The sequence below is a fragment of the Camelus bactrianus genome, chromosome 8 (genome assembly GCF_048773025.1).
Source record: "Camelus bactrianus isolate YW-2024 breed Bactrian camel chromosome 8, ASM4877302v1, whole genome shotgun sequence".
Classification (NCBI taxonomy): Eukaryota; Metazoa; Chordata; class Mammalia; order Artiodactyla; family Camelidae; genus Camelus; species Camelus bactrianus.
This window is the reverse complement of record NC_133546.1, coordinates 42,972,779-42,999,113: the sequence shown is the minus strand read 5'-3', so window position 1 is coordinate 42,999,113 and position 26,335 is coordinate 42,972,779. Positions and strand designations below refer to the sequence as shown.

The 26,335-nt window shown below is 44.8% G+C and overlaps 1 protein-coding gene across 4 annotated transcripts in view; it reads right to left on the bottom strand.

Annotated features, from left to right (window-relative positions):
• Nucleotides 1–26,335, bottom strand: part of FYN (FYN proto-oncogene, Src family tyrosine kinase) — a 199,821-nt gene that overhangs the window by 42,917 nt on the left and 130,569 nt on the right. For all 4 annotated transcript variants that reach the window (XM_074368473.1, XM_074368474.1, XM_074368472.1 and 1 more), the window contains 3 exons: nucleotides 11,077–11,334; nucleotides 7,480–7,576; nucleotides 919–1,017 (listed from right to left, as the gene is read on the bottom strand). In XM_074368473.1, the coding sequence (XP_074224574.1) occupies nucleotides 919–1,017; nucleotides 7,480–7,576; nucleotides 11,077–11,323 (443 nt within the window). In that variant the 5' untranslated portion in view covers nucleotides 11,324–11,334. The remainder of the gene's footprint in view (nucleotides 1–918; nucleotides 1,018–7,479; nucleotides 7,577–11,076; nucleotides 11,335–26,335) is intronic.

Genomic DNA, 26,335 nt, shown 5'->3' with positions numbered 1-26,335 from the left:
ACATCAGAGCCAAAGGATGGGCTTGGTGGCTGACTTTTCTCAACTCCCTTTCTGTAAGTCAGGACTGCCTCCACTAAGATGGAGGGGCAGGCCCCCAGGGTGTCAGAGGGTGTTCCTCCCTTTCCCTCACTTCAGAAGTCGGGGCTTCTACATGAGCCATTCTGACAGTTCTCCCCTTAGGCAGTGCCCACCCACCCCACAGGTCAGGAGGAGCCCCGGCTGTCCCTTTGAGAATCCTCTCAGCCTAGTGACCACCTTCTGAAACTGCTTTCAGTGACTTCCATGATTTGCTATCAAAGAAACCACCTGAGATCCCATATCACAGGAAAGGACCACTTGAAATGCATCACCACAGGATTCCCCGAGTTGCAGGACACACTGCAGCTGAATCACTTCTACCTGGGGCCAGATGGTATGTCTTCTCAGTACCCCTTTAACATTTCCGATTACATCGAGGAGACAAATCTCAAATTGATCTTTAACAATTATTTACACACCCTCTCTTCTCTCTCTCTCCCACCCTCCTCCCCTCCCCTCTTTGCTTCAGCAGACTGCAGGCTTAGATCCTTGGGTTTGCAATACACGCTCTAGCTAGAATTTCATCATATTTTTATGGTTACTTTCTGTCTATGACAAGTAATATTAGGTTTTCATTGAAGGTGCGGATCTAAAGTTTCCTTTCAAAAAGCGAGCAGGCTTTAAGGAAAATACGAAGTTAACAGGCATGTAAGTATTATCTAGAAGCAGCAAAAATCACGGCATCCAGCCTGGGAAACACTGTATTACCACAGCCTCTCGGCCCTTTGTTGCTCTAGTGAGCTACTACTTCTCCCTCCTGCACAATGTTAATGGCATTTTATTGGGGCAACTAATGTGTAAAAGCAAGCAGTTAAGTGAAAACGACAAAACAAAACATACTCTTCTGCCTGGATGGAGTCAACTGGAGCCACATAATTGCTGGGGATGTAACCCGTCTCTCCAGTCGTCAGGGAGCGCGCTTCCCACCAATCTCCTTCCCTGCAGGGAGAAAAGAGAACATGTGACTTCGAGCGCTTCAGTGTTCTGCAGTTACAGACTCCATGAGGCCAGAGCCTGTGACTACCGCACAGTCACCTGACTCCTTGATTTCCCCAAACTCCAACACAGCCTTCTGTGAGGGTCAGACGGGTATAATCCGAGTCAGCAGTGAGAGGCATCCAGCATTGTGTCTCCTCTCTTGCCTTATTTATGAAGTAAGAGTGTAGGATCCTGGCCAGGATAGGGTTCTGCTGGGGAAGAGGGCATTTTGCTTGGCAAGCATCTCCAACTTGGACAGAGGGCAAGAAACTCAGCCCCAGACTTCTTAAGAAAAACACAGTAACAACAACAAAATGGTAATTACGAGCGGTGAGGGATGTGTTACCTAACCTTACTGTAGTAAACATTTTACAATAGATACACGCATCAACCATCATCACATTGCATACCTTAAAATTACATGTTATATTGCCAACGTATCTCAATAAAGCTGGAAAAAAAAATAAAGCATGCACTAATTATGTTAATTTAACTAACAGTCTCTACTTCATCCCCCATCCTGAGGCAACCAGTTTTCTGGGACTGCTGGAGAGACGCAAGCCGTTGGTTTTAGCATTATTTCATAAGCCATTAAACAATTCATCAGAAAAGAAAGACAAACATTATAGCTGCAGATCATCTGAGAAAGGGAACCTAATAGGAGGCCCAATAAGGGATGAAGGTGCTCTGTTTGCTCTCAAGAAAATGGCTAGAAGAATAAAGCCTATGGTAGGGTAAGCCTTGCTGGGACATTTTTCAACCTGAGGTTATTCCATTAAGTATTGAGAGAGCACTGTCCTGAATCTGGGGAGGAGGAGGGTGGGTGTTGCTGGGCATGTGCAAGTGTGGGGAGAACAACAGCTGGCGAAGGGGATGGGAGTCAGTCACACCACTTGGTGTCCCGGTGGCAGCATGGTCTCATCCGCCGCACTCTCAGTGCTGTGGGCAGAAGGAAGTGGAAGGGGGGCTTACAACACCACTTCTTAGCTTAGAACAAATGAGTAGATGAAATGGTTGGAGTTCATGTTCACAAACTCATAGCTGCATGTGACAGAGAGCAGGGAGGGACTGCATGCCTGTCCCTACCACCAGTGGTTAGCAGACGCGTGTGGGCTGCAGCTCTGACACTGACGCTGTCCACAGAGCCCTCCCGTGGCCAGGAGTGCGAGGGGCAGCGGAGGACGCAACCGGCCCTGAGCAGAGGGACACCTCTCAGACTTCTGATCACCAGAGGCCCAGCACCTTCTTTCCTCCCTTTTTTGGTCCTTGGAGGCAGCAAGAGAAATCCCAGGTCGTCATTGTTGTTGGTTTTTTTTTTTAAATCACTTTCGCTGGGCTGTGTGCCAAAGCCCTCAGACAGAAAAGAGGAATGTTGGCTTTTGGCCCTAGTCATGATCTTCCCCATACCGATGCAATTAGGCAGAGGAAACCAGCCTCCATATTAAATGCAAGCCTTACTCCTGTGTCCCATCCTCTAAAGATGGGCTGAATGAGGTAAAGATGAAGATAGGATTTAAAACAGTCACAAATGGTGACAAGCTGACATGTGCCCAGGTACAGTTGTGGGGAAGGGTCTGGTGGCAGAAGCCACACAGAATAGCCCACAAGAAAACAGGGTGCTGGCAAAGGTTTAAAAAACTTACGTTTTCACTAGTTTTTCAGTCTTTTGTTTTTCATCCTATTAAACAAATTTAAATAGATAAATCAATAATGGAGGGAGATAGTTTTTTCCCCAGAAAGTGCTTAAATTTAGTTCATGTCCAGATTTTTATTATGAAATAATGTATACATACCAAAGACTATATGTACACAGGAGCACCTGTGAGCCCACCGCCCAGCTGAGGAACTAGACAGCCACCAGCTGTGTGGAATCTGCCCAGTGCCGCTCTCCTATCTTGTCCCTCTGCCTTTTGGGTTCAAATCATGAAATTAAGAATGTTAACATTTTAACCTTCAGTCTGTATTAGTTTCATTTATATGTCCTCCAAAAGAAACACATGCAGTTGTAAGTATATCATCTAACAACATATGTGGAAGTTTATTTTTTAATTTAAACATTGCATATGTTTAAGGAAATTGCTTTGGAGCCATTATCTTCATTTTAATATGGTGACGTTTACTTCTCTGAAATTCCACTAGATGGAGACATTTCATCATAAAAAATAACAATACCTATCATCTCCAGCCTTTCTCCTCTCTCTCTCTCTCTCCACCCCACCCCACACATACTCCCTGCCCCTCGACCCTCATACATACCCCATCCCACTCCACATCTGGGAAACCTCCAAAACAGTGAGGAAAACATTAAGTGCTTGCAGCAGAGGCTTATTTTTTATTGCATAACTTTCATCGCGTTAGTTGTTCGAACTGTTTCAAAGTAAGAACAAAAATGTCTACTATCAGTTTTGGGGTACATGGAACTGTTATCTGGGGCAAGAAGCCAATACATTTTGCTGTGGGTTGGGCAAGTCCAGTCTTATTCAGGTGCTTGATATGAATCAAATTATTTCCATTTCAAACCCAGTATTAACTATCTCATTTTGGTCTCTGCACCTAAATAGTTTAGCACAGATTAGAATCCAACTATCAGATCATTCTAAAGTCATGTATCAGGAACTCATGATTTTTTCTTAAGTGACTCTATTAATCTCACAAGGGTTTTCAGTTACTCATGAGAAAGATATAATCCTTTTCTCTTTTTCCAAGCCATCTAGGGTCACTTTCTCCATCAAAGGAGATAGGAGTTGACAAGGACACATGTATTATATAGTAAAACTCACGTGTTGTGCCCAGTCAGGCTGAACAGACTCAAGACATCAAAAAAGCCTTTTGAGCAAATGAATAAATCATCTTTTTAATACACCAGGAGCCCAACTCACCTCCAAATAAATAATACACTCTATACAAATCATTCACCTTGATATAGAAAAATAGGATCTTTCCTATTATGTTAGTTTTCCTTTCTTTGCTTGAGTAATTGTGGGTAATTAGTATTATTAAATCTGCATTTCTTTAAACAGGTCTTATGGTTCAGCTATTTCATTAGTTCAGAGTTGGTGAAATTTTCTTTAACTGCTATCTTGCTCTGATTCAAATATATGATTTAAGCCCTGGCTCAGGTTTAGAGTAGCTTTTAAGTTTCCATAATGGCGTCCTCTGTTGCTCTAATTTAAAGACTTAATAAAAGAGTCTCTGCCCAAAGTTGCTCAGAGGGTTTGTGGTCCCAAAAGCTGGGAGTAGGGAGCCCCGGAGGAGCCAGGAAGTTGTATTTGCAAACAGAAGTCAGCCTTGATCTATGGAGCTGTGTAACATTATTATTATAAATGCTGGATTCTTTCCAAATTCAGTCACTGCCCATCTTACTCTTAGAGAGCATATCTGTAACAATTTTGTCAAATTCTTAGATGGGCTCTAAACCGGATGCCTTCCTATCACGATGAAAAGAACTGTAAAGGAGTTATTATGCTAGGCAATGAGCACTCTCTTCCACTCTGTGTAAAATGCTCACTGTATTTTAGAGTCGCTGTTTCTAGGTGGTACCTCACCAGTCACGAAATGTTCAAGTAGGGAATAAAATGGATGAATTCAAGTATTTTGCAAAATGGGTCAAGTTTTAATAATGTCCAAATATCCTACTCGGAGCACCTGCAACAGGTCAGTGAAGGACCCCTCCCACCTCCACGGCAGGAAGCAGTCTCACTGGCTCTGGGCGCAGGCACACACGTGTATCACGTGGTTTCTGCTGCACAGTGAAACACAAAAGCCAGCCCTGTGGCCTCCAGTTTATGCTTCTTGACAGGGAAAGGAGTGGGAGGACACACATACTAGAAGGTGTGGCAGCTGCCCCAGGGAGAACAGAGCCGCATCCCTCCCTCTCTTTCAAAGGATGGGAGCCAGGGGCTGGAGAGGGTGGGGGAGGGGAAGGAGACGCATGCCATCTGGTTCTGTACTATTGCTTTGTTTTTCCTTCACGGTTTTCTCTTCCCTGTTATTACCCTTGACTTCAGGGTATTGTATTTGTTACAAAAACCTTATTCCCTCCATCCCCACCCCATAACCTTGAAAAGGGCATTTAAATGGCACATAGGATGAGAAATTCCATTGGCAAGAATGAAGAACACTAAAGGGAAAAAAACCCCTTTGTAATATTTTCTTCTAAGAGAAGAGGTTCAGAGGCTCAAAAGCCTTCTGTACACATTAAAGGCCATGCATGCAAATCACAAAATGTAGATTGGGATGGACTGGATCATCCTTGAACATTTTTCCAAAATTTCAATTGGAAGCCATTCTAGAGCTTATCCAGATTAACAAAGGAGGAAGTCACAAATTTGACTTCGCCAAGGACTGGCTTTCCAGATGCCCTACAACCTGACACACAGATCCACTTGCAGTGTGAAGAAAATCTACAGAAAAGGAGCTATGTATGGTACTTCCTACTATTCCTTAGTTCTTACCTTTCAGAAGTTACAAATGGTTAGAAAAGTTCTAACCGACCTTGACATTTAGGAAATACTGCATAAAATGGGGAGGGAACGGGAGGGTGAATTTCAGAATTCAAAGGTAGTAGACTCTGACAAGAAGCATTCATCTGAGTATCAAACTAACATAAGGAATCATAAATCAGAAGAGATCAAAGCCAAATTCCCTCCTCCCCCACCTCCCTTCCAAACCTCCATGTGACTCGAATGGTTCAGCCCCCTCTGCTGGGGGGCTTTCCAACATGGAACTGACGCTGCACTTGGGATGCCATCCCCACCCATCACCCCTGACTCTGCCGCCTGTGAGCTCCCTGCACCTTGGCTGCTCCCTAACCCGAGCCTCTGGCTTCTTGTATGTCCAAAGATGACTAGGAGACACACCTAAGACAGTTGCTGTGAAGAACACATGAGAACATTTGCAACTGACCACATGGCTGGCACACAAGGGGCCTTCACTAAATGGCAGCTGTTTACTATTAAAAAAAATTCCTGTGGCTACAGGAGGAGGGGGCCTCATGGGGAAGAGGTAATGTTCTTCCTGATCTGGGCATGGGTTACACAGGCATCTTTCGTTTGTGAAAATTCTGCAAACTGTATACTTTTTAAAAATTGTAGTAGGATATGCATAGCATGAAATTTACCACTTTAACCATCTTTCAGTTGAGGGACATTAATATTGTGCCAGCACCACACCACCACACACACTTTTGAGTTATACGCTTGTCCACACATATTTAAATAAAAAGTTTATGCCGTCGACCCCGTTAATGATGACGATAATAATTTAAAAAATAACCCTGTAACTACGGAGACAGTGCCGTCTGATGTCCAGAAGAGTCACTGGTCTCTTATGGGAGGAACTCCGTTCTTGCCCTTGAAAGGTTGTCTTGAGAGTTGGGAACATTCCAGAGAAAGGGTGGGTTTTCCAAGAAGACAGTTTTCAGGGCCTGGGGGAGTCCCCTGTTCCAATGCCTCTTTCCTGGGACGGAAGGGGTGAGAAGGGCTGCTTCTCACCTGCCCTCAGGAGAGCTGGAGAGCCAGGCTTTGGGCCCTCCCATCACCATGAAATCCAGAGCAGAGGGCAGCACAGGAGAGTGCCCTGGTGGGCCCACAGTCCCCAAGTGGCATCTCTCCCAGCCATGGGGGAGTGCTCACAGGAAAACCTGAGGTGCAGGGGAGAGGGTCCATCTTGCAGATGTGGGACACCACTGTTTTCTTTGGAGCCTGGATTTTTTGGAGGGTCCCCATCCATGTACACTGCCTTAAATTAATAGACACAATATTCAAAAACTAGGGAAATCTGACCCATGCTTACTCTTCCTAAAGGAAGTATTAAATGGAGGATTTGAAAAGTGAGTGATTCTCACCCTCAGCATCTCCCCATTGCCCACTTAACTGCTGTTCCTACTGGCCACACTGCAGTCATTCAGGAGTGGGCAAAAGTGCTTCTCCTTCTGACTTACAAGGATTTCAGTCACTTGCAAATTTTCCTCATGGTGAAATGCCTCCGCAGGCTTCCCCAATGGGAACAGTTAGCAGTTTTGAAAACAGAAAGAACTTGTTGCCAGCCTTATGTGAGGCTAGTGCCACATATGAAATTTGAAGAAAATCTCCAGGCAGAGAGAGGGTAACGTGGATTGGCAAGCCCTGTGCTAGTCATCGGAAACTGATTTGTAGAGGCCGAAGCTGGTGCTTTTACAACCTTTAAACCAAAATCATCGACTCTGCTCCTGATATCTTCCCAGAAGCTCCCTGGACATAGAGCCATAGAATACTGCACTGCTTCCTCAACTCTTCTTTTCTCATTAAACTGCTACAAATTAACGAATCGACTAGCAAGTGTTCTCTGAGCATTTCAGAGATCTGAAAAGGCGCAGACTGGTCACACAAGAATTGTTTCCCCATCTGAAAGGCACACACACTTCCTTTCCCTCTCCAAACTTACGAGCTGTTCAGTATTTGAAATTTTTCTCCTTTGTGGAAACTCAGGTCATCTTCCGTCCGTGCTTCGTAATCATAAAGGGCCACAAAGAGGGTCACTCCTGACAAAAAACAAAATCATAAGGAGAGAGATTATCATACCAGAGGAAATTAATTCCAAGAAATTAAATCTTCACTAAAACCTCATTCTCAAAATTTACATCTAATCAGCACTGATAACACGATGCAGTGTTGTAATTAGTGTGTGAAACCAGAGTGGCAGGGCTGAACTTATGCCGAGGTCTTTGTAGGGGAAGCATTATTTGATCTGACTAAAACCCAGAGCTGAAGGACTTTTCTGCCCACTTTGAATGAGTCCTTGGGAAGAGACAGATACTAATATTAAGTCTACAAGCAAGGGGCAGCGGCAACGTTCTAACGCAGATTTGCAGAGCTTGGCACCAGTTACAGATGCCCTCTGTCCTACACGCACTCTTCTCTTTTCAGGCCATGTGAGGCCCGAGTAAAATGGATCACTCTTCCTCTCGGCGTAACAGGATGTAGAACAGAACAGGAAACTCCTTTTGCAGCCTGGGGACTGAGAAGATCCTCCCCGTGAACGTTCAGCCCCATCAGAGGATGTCCTGCCCTGGGCACCTGCAGCTGCCTTCAGGATTCCCTCTCCCTTGCTCTCCTTCTACAGTGAACTCACCCAACCTCGCACTGACTGTGGTCCTCACTCTTCCTCACACCCACCCTGTGTCTCCTCATCTGGTTGATGCCCCATAGAGGCCTTCCCTGTTTCACAGAAGTGTGCCATCAACAGTGAAGGATGCCTAGTGTCCCATTTGCCTAGGACTTCCTCCATATAGTAGCAGAGTTCTAAGACAGCCCTCAGTGACTCCCAGCTCCTGGTGTTCACGCCCTTGTGCCATCCCCTGCCCTTGAGTGTGGGCTGAACCCAGTGAGTTGCTTCTAACCAACAGAATGTGGCAGAGGTGACGGGATGTCCCATAAGTGATTAGGCGTCAACTTCAAAAGACGGTGGCCTCTGTCTTCCGAGCAGACTCTCTGGTTTGCCACTTTGGCCCGATCACTCTGATGAAGCAAACCGCCATGCTGGTGAGGACCATGTGACAAAGAGCTGAGGGTGGCCTCTGGCCAAGAGCCAATGAGGAACTGAGTCCTGCTAACACCCTGTGAACTTGGCAGCAGATCCCTCTCGGTTGGACCATGAGAGGACTGCGGCCCCGCCAATACACCTTGACTGCAGGCTGGGAGAGCTTCGGAAATAGAGGACCCAGCTGAGTCATTCCTGAACTTCTGACCCACAGTAACTATGGATAAAAAAAAGTGCAATATTTTAAAGCTGCTAAGTTTTGTGGTAATTTGTTACGCAGCAATTGACAATGCATACATCCCATTTCTCTGCTCTCTAGCTTCTCGTTTTGATCTCTACACACCCCAAAGTGTCCAGTGCAGCCTGAAGAACACACACCATGGGTTCTGCTCTTCACCAAGCTGCCGTTTTGCTGTGTGGGTAGTTTCAAGGGAACAGATGTGCCTGGGGAATATTCAAGAACCAGAGGGGGAGGTGGGGCTTGTCTGTCCACCCATCCCAAGTGGGACTTCCTGCGGGAGGGCTGGCATGCAGAAGGCCTGACCAAGATATCTTTCAAAGATTAGAAAAGGATGGCTTAAAACAGAGTGGGAGTTGCAAGGCCACACCTATCCTCACCTGACACTCTATTAACAGATTCCCTTCAGTTCATAATTTAAGAACAATCCTAAGCTCCATCGTGGGGAAGACAAGGCGGACCAGAACGGACACTTCTACTCGCCACTGTCTCCCTCCATCCGCCAGCAAGTTCTCACTGGATGCTTTTATCTTCCAGAGATGGAGGAGAGAGTCAAAGGTCACAAGGACACACAGACACTGTCTCTGGCCTTAAAGCACTGAAAAAGCATTGAGGAAAAATGACATGCATATAAAATAAAGCCAAATAATCCAGGCAGAGAAATGCACCAACATTCGTTTTGACTTTCATATCTTATCAGGGAGCAGATGCCCTTTTATATAGCACTGTCCCTGACTGCGATACAGATCCACATATGCAAGGCAAGGAGCCCTCTCTAGTGACTTTATGAGTGACACCTGCAGGCAGGATTCATATCCAGCATTCATAAGTGAGTACACCAGGTCAGTCCCCGTGTCAGCAGAATGCAGAGTCTGGCTGGCAATGCACGTGTCTTCTCGCAGCAGGCACAAGGAGGGTGAGCTGGGTGCCTTTCTGTCTCTTTTCCCCTCCCGCATCCTCCAGAGACAGATGTCCCTAGACTGCCTGACTGCCTCTTTCCTTCTGCCCTCCGCTCCGGGTGCCTTCCAGGAAGGCTGGAAGGATGGTACGGGTGCCCAGCCTTCAGTCACCCACCCTAAGCCTGCTTTAAAGTGAAAGGGAGATCCACCACAACACAAGGATGAAGATAAATATTTTTTCTACTGAGCAAGGTGTGAAGTGTTGGCAGAAGAGAAGTGGCTAATTGCCCAAAGCTCTGGGTCAGCTTCCCTTGATGTAACTACACTGCCCTGCTGGGTGGAGAGGGAATAAAACCCCTGCTAAGGCCTCGGGAGTGCCAACTCCCCGGGTAAAGGCACAATGGGTGGTTTTATAGGACATCTGCTCCCAGATGAGCTGAGAGCATAAGGGTTGATGTATATTTTTAAAAACTTTGTAACACACAAAACGATTTTGGAACAAATAACGTCAAATATCTAGTTACCATGGTTCACATACTGGGAGAGGATTTGGAAGATGAAGGAGGCATGAGATAACTTACAAATATTTCAGAAAACATATGTCTGAGAATGCATGCCAGATATTTTACAAAGTATTAGCTAAGTCAGCAAATGCACATGGCAGTGAAATACAGCCTTGGGAAAGAGAAGAAAACCTAAAAAAAAAAAAAAAAAAGAAGATCCCTTAAGGATACACAAGATTCAATTTTAAAATATAAAAGGTACTTGAAAATACTTGAAGGCTGATAAACTCAGTCACACAGAAGATGATGGGAAGAAAAGAGAGAATCAATGAAGACAAATGGCCAAAAAATAATGGAACCAAATGGCCCCACCAGCTAGGAAGTGCCAGGCAGGATGGAGATTAGGAAGACAGGAAGGAAGGTCCTATCCTGGAGTGCTCTTAACCAGGGGATGCGGGGCAGGAGTGCTTTCTTATCTGGAGAACTCAAAACATCCATCCTCAGATCTAGTACCTGAACCTCTGATTCAAAAGACCAGGATGGCGCTCAGGCATCTGTATTTTGAAAAGGCTGCCTAGTTATTCTGGGCCAGCCAGCCAAGGCTGAGAGCCCCAGGCCTCAAGTGACTCGGCAGAAGGTTGGATCTCATAACCCCTGCAGATTCTCACAGAGCAGCAACTTGGGGTCCCCAGCACCACTGTTGCCAGCATCTAGACTTGCACATCAAGCTCTGGCTATTTTAATGGCCCAGTATCTGGTAGAGGATAGGTGGAGAGTGATAAAAAGCTTAAATGTTGAATCTGGAGTCAAAGGAGCACCAACGTTCAACTGCCAAAAGATTTAAGAGCAGCTCGATTCTGACCTGTTCCTCCTCTCGTACGCAAGGTCCCAGTATGAGACGAAGAGTTCACTCCCCCAAAGACAGTGAGTCCTTGGCCCCCGGCTGCATGGAAGTTGTTGTAGTTCGGGATGGAGGTCACGCCGAAGCTGGGGTAGTGCTGAGGAGTGGGGTCCGTGCCATAGCGGTACCCGGAGCTCTGGTTCAGGCTGCCATCCCTCTCCTCCGTCAGTTTTGTTGCTTCTTTGTCCTTACATTGCACACAGCCCATTATCTAAATTCCTGCCAAAAACAAACAAACAAAAAAGGCATGTAAACTTGGATGCTCTCTAGTGGCTGGGCAGCTTGACTATTAAAGAAGAATCATTTACAAAGCTCGCCGTTGGATATTTCAGGTCTAGCGGGGTATGAACAGCTGTGGCCAGGGTTGATGGCTGGAAGCAATCTCAGAGCCCGTAACTTGACAATTGCATTTGTTCCCCATACACTCTGGGTTACAGGATCAACACAGAGTACGATGTTCACCATGTGGCAGCTTCCCTCAGCTTCCCTCTGCACTCCTTACAATTTTGTAATCTCACACACCTGCCTAAAGACAGTCCAATAATACTAACTTCTATGCTTTTCTCCAGTCATCTCAAAAAAAGAAGTGTGCTCTCAAAAATGAGTCTATGCTTAAACATAAGACAGGATACCATAAACCTCCTAGAAGAGAACATAGGCAAAACACTCTGACATAAATAGTAGCAATGTTTTCCTAGGTCAGCCTATCCAGGCAACAGAAATAAAAGCAAAAATAAACAAATGGGACCTCATTAAGCTTACAAGCTTTTGCACAGCAAAGGAAACCATCAACAAAATGAAAAGACAACTATGGACTGGGAGAAAATATTTGCAAATAATGTGACCAACAAAGGCTTAACTTCCAGAATATATAAACAGCTCATACAACTCAATAACAAAAAAACAAACAACCCAATCAAAAAATGGGAAAAAGACCTAAATAGACATTTCTCCAATGAAGACATATAGATGGCCAATAGGCACATAAAAGATGCTCAATATCGCTAATTATCAGAGAGATGCAAATCAAAACTACAATGAGGTATCACCTCACACCAGTCAGAATGGCCATCATTAAAAAAGAGTCCACAAGTGATAAATCCTGGAGAGGATGTGGAGAAAAGGGAAACCTCCTACTCTGTTGGTGAGAATGTAATTTGGTGCAGCCACTATGGAAAACAGTATGGAGATTCCTTACAAAACTAAAAATAGACTTACCATATGATCCAGCAATCCCACTCCTGGGTATATATCTGGAGAAAACTCCAATTAGAAAAGAAACATGCATCCCAATATTCATAGCAGCATTATTTACAATAGCCAAGACATGGAAACAAACTAAATGTCCATCAACAGATGACTGATAAAGAAGATATATATACATACACAAACACACACACAGTGGAATACTACTCAGCCATAAAAAGAACGAAATAATGCCATTTGCAGTAACATGGATGGATCTAGAGATTATCATACTAAGTGAAAGAAGTCAGAGAAAGACAAATACTATATGATATCACACATGAGGATTTAAAAAAAATGACACAAATGAACTTATTTACAAAACAGAAAGAGACTCACAACCCAATAAACAAACTTATGGTTACCAAAGGGGAAGAAGGAGTAGAGATAAATTGGGAGTTTGGGATTAGCCTATCCTAACTACTACATATAAAAGAGATAAAGGACAAGGTCATACTGTATGACACAGGGAAATATATTCAATAACTTATAATATCCTACAATGAAAAAGAATATGAAAAGAATATATATATAACTAAATCACTATACTGTACATCAGAAACTAACAGAACATTGTAAATAAACTATACTTCAATTGAAAAAATGAGCCTATGCAATATTAGAATAAAAACCTCCATCATGGCAAAGGAAATCTAAAGAAAAGGGTACAGGAGTGCCAGAAAAGCCAGACTACATCCTCTCAACACCATACTACTTCATTCATGGGTACCCATTCTTTAGGCACACATTTGGTAGATTTTAAGCAATAAGATGATGATAAGTATCAAAATTAAGAAATAATTGCTGGATGAATAAAACATGATTGGCAGTTGCTAAGAGGTCTGAGTATATTTGCAGGATGTCATGATAGCCTACAGTAACAAAATCATTTAAACCTGCTAATTAACTTTTCAGATTTCCATTAGCTTTTGACATCTTTCAGAAACATTTAAAAAAATCATTCGCATGTTCTAGAATTAGCGATGAATTAAAACTTGATTCTCTGTCACCCCCGTCCTCCTTCAAACCAAACCTACTTCTTCTGTGCTGATCTCAGTAAACGGCACCACCAACGACCCCCGCAATCAAGTCAGAATCCTGAGGTGCATCCTTTCTGGCTCCTCCTGTTTACTTCTCACTTTTCCTGTCTCACTGTCTACTATCCAAACATGCTAAACATCTCAGTTCCTCAAAGGTTCCATTTTCCCCACTCACCTGTAGTTCTTGGGGCATGGCATTGGACACCTTCCCCCTCCTCTCTGATGTTCAATATATCCTTCATGTCTCAGCCAAGACACCGCTTCCCCTGCTAAGCCATCTCTGATTCCCCTGCCATCCCCCAGGCTGAGGCGTTGCTCTTCCCAAGTGTTCCCATGGCATCTTAATTTTCCTCATTAAGGCATCTACTGTGCCATATTAAAACATGGCCCATCCTCTTGTCTCATTGCCCAGTGGACTGCAAGTTCCAGGAAAGCAGGGCATTTTTGTCACAGCTATATTGCTGGTGCCTGGCACATAGTAGGTGCAACTGAGTGAGTGAAGATTCTCTAGCCCACTGTTTCTCTCTCACCCTTTCTTTCTCTCTGCAGCAAAGCCAACCCTTCTTCCAGTGACTCTGATCAGTGGTGTGCCCTGTGTTTTTGAGTCTACTGGTATGTGTGAGAAGTGAAGACGATTCAAAAATAGACGGTAGCCTGGTTAAATGATCCCATTCTGGACTGCAATACCCTGTCAAGCTGATGGGGGGGGGAGGTAGAACATGCAATGGATGTTCCGGCCAAAGCTCTCAAATAAACACATGACATCATGTGTAATTACACGTATTCACTGGGGAGGGCACAGCTGGCACAAGACGGGAGGGGACTTGAGGCGGGGAAGGGGAATGAAAGAGCTAGTTTTTCAATAGTATTTTGGACACCAAAATGGAGGGGCCGCATCAGATATGGAGACTCCTGGGGGGCACGGTTCTGAGCACTGCTTTTCTGTGGGCCGGGGTCACGGAAGCAATATCAGACTGTTTAAAGCCCTCTCACATTACATGTTTCAATAAATACCTATTGAACTGAATGTCAGTTCCTGAGAATGGAAGTGTTTGGAAATGAGCCGCCTGCTGCTTGAGCTGAGCTCACCAAATCTGGAACACATTTATGCATAAATCATTCCAGATTAATTCACAGTGTTTTTGTGTCCAACATGCTCTCTAACTCCAGTAAACGAATACAAGTTTAACAAGTTTCCAACAGGAAATGCAAACTATCTCCAGGCATGACTGACTGAAGGACTTTCATCATTTGCTGGTGGCGTTGCTTCAGAGCACTGGTAAATATCCTGCTCACTTCATAGCAACTCCTTCATGGCAGAAAGTTGCCCCAAGCTTCTACAAAGGCCAGCAGACTGCTTGTCCCAGGTGCTTTTCCAGGGACTTCACTGATCTGCTGTAATTAGAGGATGTGGGACCTGAATCATAGAATCATATCATTTATGCCAGTGTTCTCAGCTGGGGGTGACTGTGCTGCACCCCCCGCCCCCAACCAAAGGACACATTTGGTTGTCACAACTTGAGGGTGAGGAGCACTACTGGCACCAAGTGGGAAGAGGTCAAGGATGCTGTCACACATCCTGCAATGAACAGGACACTCTCTAACAGCAAAGAATGACCTGGTTCCAAATGTGAATGCGTCAAGGCCGAGAAGTTTTGATTTATGGAGAGGAAAGTATTAATATCTATAAGTTTGGAACATTATAACAGCTGTTTCCTTCATATGCATGTGATTATCATGCAGTCCAGAATGTCTTCCTTAGGAGAACAGGCAGGCTAGGTAGAAAAAGGCAATTAAAAAATTAATATAAAATGCTGGGTTTTTTTTTTTTTTCTGTAGAAGCTTGCTCCTTGTGATAGAGAAAAGAATCTAAAACCAATGAGAACTCTCATTACAAAGTGTTCTTCCAACTCCATCAAAATAAAACCTTATATCAGAAACGTACTGAAAACAGGATCCTACATCTAACCAAACTAAGAAAAAGATAACCTTTCAAAATCTACTCAAAAAAGTATTACCACCATAATAAATGCCTAACAGCTTTTATCTAATTCTATGAAATAATGGAATGAAACAAATAGTAAGCTCTTTGGAGGTAGGGATTATTTTTTGGTTTTTGTTCATTATTGCATCTCCAGTGTCCAGAACGGTGCCTGGCACACAGTGAGAGCTCAATAAATATTTGTTAAATGATTAAATGCAAAACCCCCAAGACTCAATCAGAATCATTTTGGAGAAAACAATTCTCTTTTGTAGATGGGACAGCTCCATTACCACTTCACGTGTTTGCAATTTTGAGTAGGGACTATTTTTGCACAGATATTTCTTACTCTCTTCCCTTCATGGACAAACATGAAGAAAACGAAATTAATCAGTAAATGCAGGCTCAAGTCATTAAAAGTTAACTAAAATTTGTATAAGAACTTGTGGTCTTCTTCCTCCCACTTGAGGTGGTCAGACTAATCATTTCCTGATAAAAGAGTCAGAAGGCACTATATGAATTGTACTCAGTGTGACTCAAGGCGCCTTGCCATGAGCCTAAGTTCTGAGCATTCAAGTTACAATAAAACCATCCTTTATTACGTACAGTTCTGTGGTGTAGCTTCTATGGCCAATGCTAGAGGTCCATCATGAACATATAATGCACTAATATACTTGGCTCAAGATCTGTGGGGCATTGGGAAACACCCAATAATGCCATTTAGTTACTCTGATCAGTAAATCATACATCGAACTCATGATCATCATTCTCTGCATGTTGCTGTGCCTAAAAAAACTGATGGACAACACTTTGACCAACAGGACCCTGTGCCTGTGGTCAGGATGTATGAAGCCCCCTATCCCTATTCGCCAATCCTTCTGCAAACAATGGGGCTCTGTTTCTACTATGTACGTAAAACCTGATTAACTTAAAATTTCCTGAGTCCTGTGGATTTTCTCTTATGTGCCACAACAGCATTAAGTAACTCCGGCAAGAGCTGCAAAGAGAGACTCCAAGGATTGCCATGACCTGCTCCCATGAGCATGGGAGATGTCATCAATCCATCACAGCACTTTCTGGTACGACACCATGTGGCCTCAGAATCCTTCCTCACAGAGCCCTCCAGTGGTTGACTGAGCTGACATAAAGGATGGAATCCATTTGTCACTCTGTGCATAGGCTACTTTGATCCAGAATGAGTCTGGTTGAACGTACATTCCCTCCACTGATGCCACAGACCATGGTTTGGTTTGCTAGATGCATATTAAACACAGATACGTGTACATTTCCTCATATGCCAATATATAAGGCAACACCTGTACGCCCAGGTTATAACATCGCAGGACTTGTGAGATCTTAGGTGCGTGCAAGAGCTCAGTACCAGAAAGGGAAAAAGGCCGCTGGCAGTCTCCTGTAAAAGCAAATTACTTTCTCTGAGACAGATAAATGGGATGGCAGGAGGAGAAAGGTGAACCTGACAACAAATAACTTTCATTTCAGCAGCCCAAGCACTTCTGCCTCAGAAACCAACCCAGGTGGGTGTGGAGAAGTGAAGAGCCCTGAGGCTTAAGTGGCATCCTTGCTCCTGACAGCCCGGACTCCGGAGAGTGACAGGGGAAGCCACACCGGCCTGTGCGCTGATGTGACATGTTTTCCGGGGCTCTCATCCATTGTCCCTTCAGCTAGTCTCTACTTTACCTGGGCAGGTATCATCATGAAAGTAAAAGAATGAGAAAGGGAACTGAACTAAGAACTCGACACCAAGCACCACAAGTAACTGAAATGGGCAAAGTTGAAAAAGTACTGAAAGCTAAACTAAGATCAACTGCACAGTTTCATACACTTCTCTGGGAGAAAAGGGAAAACTGGCAGCTTAATGAGCAAACACCTTTTTTCAGTCAACAGTAACAGCACGAGGCCAAAGGATAAGACGTGGCAGAGACACATCAGAGATGAGTGGATTTCAGGACAGAAGATTCATGGCAGGGGACTCCTCAACCCTGTAAAACAAAAATCAACCTGAGGTATTTTGCTATATTCTCAAAGGAGAACACTAATCCCTTGAAAGTCTAGGGAAGGCTTTCCTTAGTTTTCCCCCTGTAACAGCCAGAAGCAGGACATTTAGAGACAGGGGCGCTGCCTTGTTGGTAGCAATGGTATATGGGCCACAGCACCTATCACTCCAATTTCCCAGCATTTTCAATCCTTTATGATGTGGCTTTCCTCCTTGTGGGACTCTGGGTCCTGACACCCTACAAGGGGGTGCAGGCAGTGTTGTCTTCTGGGGACAGCCTGGGCAGAGAGGCCACAGATGACTGGGGAGGCTGGAGAGAAAGCAGCACCGTGCTGGACCCATTTTGAAGCACAAATTCTCCTCAAGGTTCTGAAGCAGGGAAAAGGTCACAGTAGGGATGGCACTTTGAAGATGTAAACACTTCATGCCTGAGCCACACACAGCATATAAGCTGGGTCCAGCCAGTGGCCCCAGCCCAGCTCTGAAAAAGGAGCACACAGGACTCTGCCAGTGAGGGAAAGTCCTCTGTTTGCTGCCAAGTGGAAGGAAGGCATGAAAATATATGTCTTACTCAAAAGGTGGTGGCAGTAGGCAGGTGTGTAAGTCCTGGAACGTGTGCATGTTGGGATCACTGCTCCTGTGAGTAGGTTATTTGGCACAGTTGACTGTAACAAAAGAGGGATTTTCCCAGATGAACCTGATCTCATCAAGTGAGCCCTTGAAAGGGACTGGCTCTTTCTGGAGAAATAGATTCAAAGTGTGAGAGGCATTCCGTGGGAAGAATATTCTCTGCTGCTGGCTTTGAAGACAGAAGGGGCTATGTGGCCCAGAAAGTGGGTGGTCTGTAGAAGCTGAGGACAGACCCACAGCTGGCAGATCATGAAGAAATTGGGACCTCAGTCCTACAACCGCAAGGAACTGAATTTGGTCAAGAATCTGAAGGAGCCTAGAAGTGAAGTCTTCACTGGTCAAGCTTCCAGATAAGATATTGTCAGCTAACACTCTGATTGCAGCCTTGGGAGAAGACAGCTCAGCCACACTGTGCCCAGACTTGTGACCCAAAACTGTAAGTTAATAAATGGGTGTTGTGTAAGCTGCTGAGTTTGTCATAATTTGTTTCACAGCAATAGAAAACGAACACACACTTTGGTGGGATGGGGCACCATGGAAACGAGGGCTCCAACCTTGGCAGTGATGACCAATATCAAATGAAGGCTCACTGCAAGCCAGGTGCTGGGCTGTGTGCCGGAACATGCTGTCTCACTAAGTCCTCATGACAATCCTAAGAGGTGGGATTGCTATTTCCCCTCACTTTACAACGGAGCAGCAGAGGGATTTAGGAAGTTGTCCACAGCTCAGTGAGGGGTGGAGATGGGATTTGAAGCCAGACAGACTGATTCCACAGCCAGCATGTGGAGCCTCTACACTAGCCACCTCCTGCCCCAGGGGAATCCCGGCCGGTCCACGCAAGGGTGTGGGTGCCGGGGTGGGAGGAGCAGAGGGAGGGACCTCAGGGGGAGGCCCCCAGTTCCACAGAACCCAACTTCATGTGCATGACTAGTGGAGGCCCTGATTTCAGGGACGGGGCCTCACTCCCCCATACGCACACCCACCCGCTGAGATAGTGGGCTCTGCAGGGGTGCTGGGGCCACGCCAGGTGCAGTGAGTCACCAGCTGCCTTGATGTGGTTTGGCATCTTAATGAACGTTCGAGCCAATGACTTTAAAGCAGCCCTTAGTTTCCTGATATTTCCTAGATGTGACAGGGCATTTATAGACACAATGAAGGAGTCAGTATCAAGTTCCTTGGTGTAAAAGCGAGCTTTCCGATTGTGTTGAAAGCATGACGTACTTTACACCACGTAGACTTTCTGGAGCATACTTACTGCATACACTGAACTATACATATAATGCTTTCTCCAAACACAAAATAACACATTTCTATTCTTGGTGGAGCCCTGAGAGGGAGAGCCTCCCACCAAACACAAGTGATAAAATACTACACCTCTGGGATGAGAAGACTGATGTAAAAGCAGGAATATTTACAATGCAGACACTGGCCACGTGCAACAATGGGAGAAGAGAGTCTATTTAAAAATCAAATGAAAGCTTTGCTTCAGGAATAAGAAGAGGAGTTGGACCCATTCGAACCTATGCATAGCTTTGCAAAGGCCCCCCGGAGGGTGAGGGGGATGGACCCTGCTCCATACCGTACAGCAAGGGAAGCAAACTCATACAAACCACTCCTAAAACGTCACATTTCTTTAAGAAAGAGCCACATTCCTGATACCTGGAATACCTGTTGGCTCCTCCTCTCTGGCCTGTCCCGTTCAAATGACCCCCAGGCTGGGAGGCAGCAGTTCATGGCCCGGCAGCATGGTCTCCTTTCCCTCTGCACAACCTTTTGTTCCCCAATGCCCAGAGAGCCACCAGCACTTAACAAAAAAGAAATGGAAGCCTTAGACCCCAGTGGTGAGATTTAACACTGCAGTCAACTGACTGCTGGAGCCAGTCCTGGACCCAAATGGACAAATGAGGTTTTACTACCACACTTTGGAAAAGTTCCAAAAGGAGAGAACATTTTCTTCTTACATTCACTTCACTTTGGATGTCAGGGTTAAGACAAGAGTGAAATGCTGATAAAAATAAAGATATATTTTAACTGTCTATGCCAAAGAGTTCAGAAAGAATTAGAGCACAGATGGCAAAGTTTTTCCAGCCTCCTCCTTTGGGACCATAGAAAAGTTCCTTGTGGTTAGTACTTTAGAATGTTATCTTGTTTTATTTTTACTGAGATAGAATTCACATACCATAAAATACACATACACCCTCTTAAAGTGTACAGTTTAGTGTTTTTTTTAATACATTTGTAAAGGAAACCATTACCACCATCTAATCCCAGAACATGTTCATCACCCCAAAAAGAAACCTGTGCCCATTAAGCAGTTACTTCCCATTCCATTCTCAGCCTAGCCCCTGGCAACCACTAATCTACTTTATGTCTTTACAGATTTGCCTCTTCTGAGTACTTCATATAAAAGGAATCATACACTACACGGTCTTTTTTGACTGGCTTCTTTCACTAACATTTTCAAGGTTCATTCATTTTGTAGCGTGAATTAGTACTTCATTCCTTTTTACGGCTGAAAAATATTCCATTGCATGGCTATCTCACTTACTGTTTACCAACCTTCAGTTGACAGACATGTGGGTTGTCTCTGCTTTTTGGCTATTATGAGTAAAGCTGCTGTAAACACTCATGTACAAGCTTTTGTGTGGACATATGCTTTCAGTTCTCTTGGGTTGATATTTTAATATATAAGGAATTTATATAGATTAAAGAAACCTCTAAGATGAGGTAAATGGGAAAGCATGTGAACTGACAATCCAAAGAAAGTGAAAAACAACTTGTGAAATATATTTCCCTTCAGTGGTAATCAAAGAAACACAACTTAGATTAGCGAGATACTTTCACTTCTAAATTAACAGAATTTCAAACAGGATATTTGCCCAATAGTGATGAAGGTCCTTGAAATGAATATTCTCATATACTGCTGATAGAAGACCAGGAATCAGTGTATAACCTTTCTGTAAACTAATTTGGCAATATTATTAAAAAAAAAAAAAACCTTAAAAATGGGTCTACTCTTTGACCTATGAATCTGTGCTAAAGGGATACTTAAAAAAATTTTTTTTATTATTCTTTTTAGCTTTTTTTTTTTTTGTTAATGGAGGTACTGGGGATTGAACCCAAGACCTTGTGCACGCTAAGCATGTGCTCTTAACCACTGAGCTGGATACTTAGAGATACTTTTAAAAAAATGACACATGAAGAGGTCCTATGAAAGGTTATTTATAGTTTGAAAAATTATAAAATGTGCTATTTAACAAGAAGGCAATGGCTAAGTATAAGGCCATAATGTAAAGTTAAACAGAAGTTAAAACTTACGCTTACATAAAATTATTAGTAATATGGAAAAAATGCTCGTGTTACATTAAGAAGGATCATATGATCACGAGTTTATAACAAACACCTAGAGAACTCTTTGGAAGGAAAAACATCAAGATGCTTGCTGGTGGTGTGTAGGGGATAACGCTATCGGCGATGCTCTTTCTCCTGTTTCTTTATTCTTCAGATTTTTTATACTGAGAATACACCATTTTTACAATGAGAATAAATCATCTTTACTTGTTAATAAGAAAGGTCCTTTTAATCTTATCAATGACTGACTTAATCTGCATGTAAATTGCTAACAACTACACATCGATAAAGTATGCATTGTACCTGAAAAATTAAGAGAGGGAGAGAGACTGATTACAAACCCTGTTAAGTGGCAACCTCTCCTTCCAGAAGGTGTGAAAGGTACCAAAAGACATACTTCTGAGTGTGTTTTCATCCCATCTGTGCTGGGACGTGGGCAGTGAGGGAGCAGTGCTGACAGTGGGTGGTGAACGCACCTAGAACCCCCAGAGAAATCTAACTGGGGGCAGAGATTAAGCAAAGCTGTAAAAGACAATCAACTCAGAGGATCACATAGATGGAAAGTGGCAGCATCTGGGAAACAGAACCAGAAGTTGGGGAGGGGGTTGCTGGCTTTAGAGTTCCTGAGAACCTCTGGGCCTCAAGTTCCTAGGTACCTGGGGAAACCCAGCAAACAAAGGATGATGGTACTTGTTCAAGTCACCCTTGAAACCCAGTGAAGGAGCCCTGGTTACTAAGGCTCTGCAGGACCTCTCCGTGAGCATGCCCGGCTCTAAGAAGCAGGGGAGGATGAAGAAAGCACTGTTGTTCTTTGGATGCCTGTTACAGGCTAAGTGACTTGCTCAGGGCACCAGGCAGAAAAATTCTGGATTCAGCTCTCACCTCTCCTCTTGTTGCCTTCACCCTTTCCTGTTGGGACATTCAGCCTGGCCTTTTGATGCTTTGACTTTTGAGCCAGTGATCCTTAGAATCTGGGGCAATCCAAGCAGGGCATGGAATAGTAACCAACACTGGTTTATGTGACCTGAAGTTTTTCAGAAACACAAAGGATCCAACAGAGATGTTTCTTCCTAATGTTAATATTCAGGGCCAAGCCTCTTTCCATGCTCTTTGGCCTGGTTCTGTAAAAACCACCACAGGAAAACAAAAATAAAAACAAAAATGTGGGCTTCTATTCATGAACCAGCAAAGAGAAACAGGAAAGTCAGTGTCACATCTGGGCCACAATGGCAGAGACTGGCTTTCTGGGCTGAACTGGCCGGGGGCCGAGGGTCAGGCTGTCATGGGTGGGTGGAGCCGCAGGAAAACACAGGAGCACAAAGCGGCTGTTTGAACAGGCGTCATCAACGCCCTCTCCCGCCAACACGGAGAATGAAAGCCAAGGGGGTTTGCTCTCCAAGGCTGAACAAAAACCCGCTCTGCCAATCTTCCCAGTCTCTATAGAGGTTCCTGGCCAGATGATTCTGCAAATGTGGCCTCCTCCTTTCAAAAAACAGTGAATTCTTTCTCCCTTTAGTTCACCAGTTCCAGCCAAGAAGATCCATGCCTTTAAAAAAACAGAATGTACTTTGAATAAAGATATTTTACTTTCTTCTTTTTGCCCTTGAGCTCAGGTCTCCCCTTTCCACCCATTACTTATTTGGTTATGAAGTCAGAGCCCATCACCACCTACTGCCCTGAGACTTTGGTGCTGGGGCCATTTGCACTGTTTTTTGGAACTGACGTGGACGTCTCTTCTTTGAAGAATGACACAAAGCGTGGTCCCTCCTCCAGAGCTTCATGTTGGCATGTTCTAAAGTTGCAAGGAATCAGCAACACCAGCAGCTATAACTTTTGCATTCCTTGTAGAGGTTTAGAATTTCAAAGCTTCTCGGCAGCTGTTTTAGTGTGAATGCTGATAAAGTAGCTGTCAGAAAAACAGATCCATCTCCAATTCCATGGTGTCTGCTGGGATGAGGAACAACAGCGCCGGTGATGACTGGAACAAAGGGAGCAGAGAGGCCGCCTGGCTCCAGACTGCCTCCTCCTACCACTGCCTCACCTAAGAAACAAGGGCAGTCTTTGGCTTCCCTTCCCTTGGGTTTGCTTCCCTCAGCCCTGGTGAACCCTGCTTCAGTAAAGCTTTTGCATGAGGTCTCACTCATGAAAGCGAGCTGAGTGCTAACACAGACACAGGGAGGTGAAAGAGGGAGATGAGATGATAAGCAGGAGAACACGGAACCCACTGCAGGCAGTCAGTGATGCTTCCCCCAGCAGCCATGCAAACGTACTTGGGATGACAAATTGTGGCTCCTGTGTGTGGGAGGAACACACGTTACGATGCCCAGACCACTCGGTGATGACCTTACTTGCAGGTGAAGTCAAGTCAGACGTCTATTAACCAGTCCAAAAGGGGAAGACTTGGTTTATATACCAGCATACATTTTATAAATAGTATTATAAAATTTATGGTAAAGCAATTCAATAGTGACCTATTACTTGGCATATACATGAGGCAAGGTATGATTATTTTTTTCCCAAAATGTTGTCTTGCAGAGTAATTGAACTTGAGGTTATCTCCTTAATGACGACAGCACAGCACCGTCCCTTTTTCCAAGAGCTTGCAGGATTCTGGAAGCAGACAGGGTTGCCCTGGGCCTGAAGGGACAAAGGCCCAAATCCACATCCCTGAAAATAAGTGGGCAGTGGGAGGATGCAGGCTGACAAGGGGTGGCAGACTGCTTGTATCCTGCCAGAGCCACTCCCCTTCTTCCACAGCAATGGGCTTTTAGCAGGTTTACAGCTACAGAACTGGAGACTGTGTTTTTCAGACTCCCTTGCAGCTAGGTGTGGCCATGTCACTTAATTCTGGCCACGTGGTTGTGAGTGGGTGTGATAGACTCAACTCTCCCATTCCTTAAGAGAGAGTGGGTTGCCTTCCATTCTCTTTCCCACTTCCTGTGGGCTGGAAAGTGGATGTGGTGCTGGTAAACTGGCATCAACTAGGCAAAGGACAGCAATCCTGCAGTAGGACAGAGGGAGCCTGGGCCCTGGGTGGGCCTGGAGAGCACAGCTTCAGATGCCCTAAAGCTCTGGTCTCTGACGTAACACAAGAGAGGCACGAACATCTATCCTGCGTGAGCCACTAGTCTGGGGGGTGGGTGGAGGAGTGAGATAGGGTCTTTTTGTGATAACAGGTGGCCTGTACCCAATCACAAGGAGGAAGTAAATCTAACACAGAGGTCAAAGGGTGGCTCTGCTGGCCGTTTGTTTGTTTTTGCCCCCTCCTCTAGAACCAGTAAGAGCTTCTGACCTACTTTGCTTCTGACAGTTCAACTTAAATTAAGGCAGGTTAGTAGGATAACAACCATAATGAGCTGTGACAATAGCTACCATTTATGGAGAGCTTATTTTCTGCTTGGGACTTCACATAGGGTATTTGATCCTTAGAAAAACTTTATAATGGTATTTCAGAATCAAGGAAACTTGGGCCTACAGAATTTAAGTAACTTGCCCAGGGTTACGCAGTCAGCAGGACCTAGATCTGACTACTGCAGACTGCCTTTTGAAAAGCATTCTCTACTCCTCGTTAAATGACAGATTTAATGATGTGAGAGTTTTAATGATGTTCTAGGAGCTGGGTATTGCTATGTCCTATGGTTTTTTTTTTTCTTTCTTAGTTTTTTGCACAATGGCTTGAAGTGCACTTTAAGTGTTCTTTTTTTAAAGTGATGTAGCTTAGGACTGGTTCCCAAGCCTCCAGGACATCTTGGTCCTGGAGCACCAGGCAGCTGATTTAGGGAAGGTCTGGAAGCAGTGGCACAGCCTGGGACAAGGCTGCTGCATAGACATGGGGTCTGGGGGTGTCACTCCAACACCAAGGAACCCGGTTTCCTCATCATACTAGCAATGGCCTTTGACGAGGAGCTGTCAGGGTACATACCAAGTATAATGTTCCAGAAGGGGCCGAGAGCCCTCCTGCACACATTCAGGCACAACTGAGCCCCTAGACAGGCACAGCATGGATCTCCACTCTCCACAGTCCTAGGCTGAATCTTCTCAATGTTGGGGACTCACAGAGTGAACACACCAAGTGGTCAGGTTCGGCTATGAATGCTCAGATGCCCCCGGGCCACAGCCACAGCCGGCAGCGTGTACACTATGAGAGTTCTAATAACGTGACAGGAGCTGGGCATTGCTAGGTTCCTACAGTTTTTATTTTTTGCGCTATGGCTTAAAGTACTCTTTCTGTGGTTTTCGGAAGACCCGACTAAGTTCTCCACTTCCCTTTGTGGTTAAAGTGAAGAATAGCTTATGATCAGGCTCAACCAGCTCAGGCATTCACGACATGAGCTGGTCTTCACCCGCCTGCTCCCTCACCACACAGCGGCTGCGTGTCTCTCTGGCCCGACCCTAGGGTTGCTGGGTACAGCTGTTCACTCAAGCTGCTGGAGATGAGGAAGTTAAGAAGAAAACAAAAATAAGAACAAGACTTCTCCCATCTCCCCAAACAAAAGTTACTCAGAAGTCACCACAGTAACAGATCACCAGCTTTCAACTGTTTCATTTCCTTTGCATTCTTGTCTCTCTGCTATTTACACACAGCCCTACCTCCAGCCTTTGTTCAGCAAACACATTTTGATCCTGTCTCTGTGACAGGCACTGTGCAAAGGGCTGTGGATATAAAGTCAAGTAAACAAGGCCCCTGGCTTCAAGGAGTTTATAGGTACTTAGGAGGAAGGCAAGTAAGCGAATTGATGGACTCAGGTTGGGGAGAGAAGGCAGAGGGGAGCCTGAAATCATCCAGGTTGATGTGTGTGACGCTGACCCAGGTGAGAAGGGGCGGGCAGCACAGAGGCGTGGTGTGCATGGCTCCAGGTGGCTTACTTGATTTGGTCCTGTACTTCCGGAGCACTGAAGCATGTGCCAGGACTGCTGGAAAGGAGCTTGCAGTTTAGTGGAAGGTGTATGCGCAGTTCA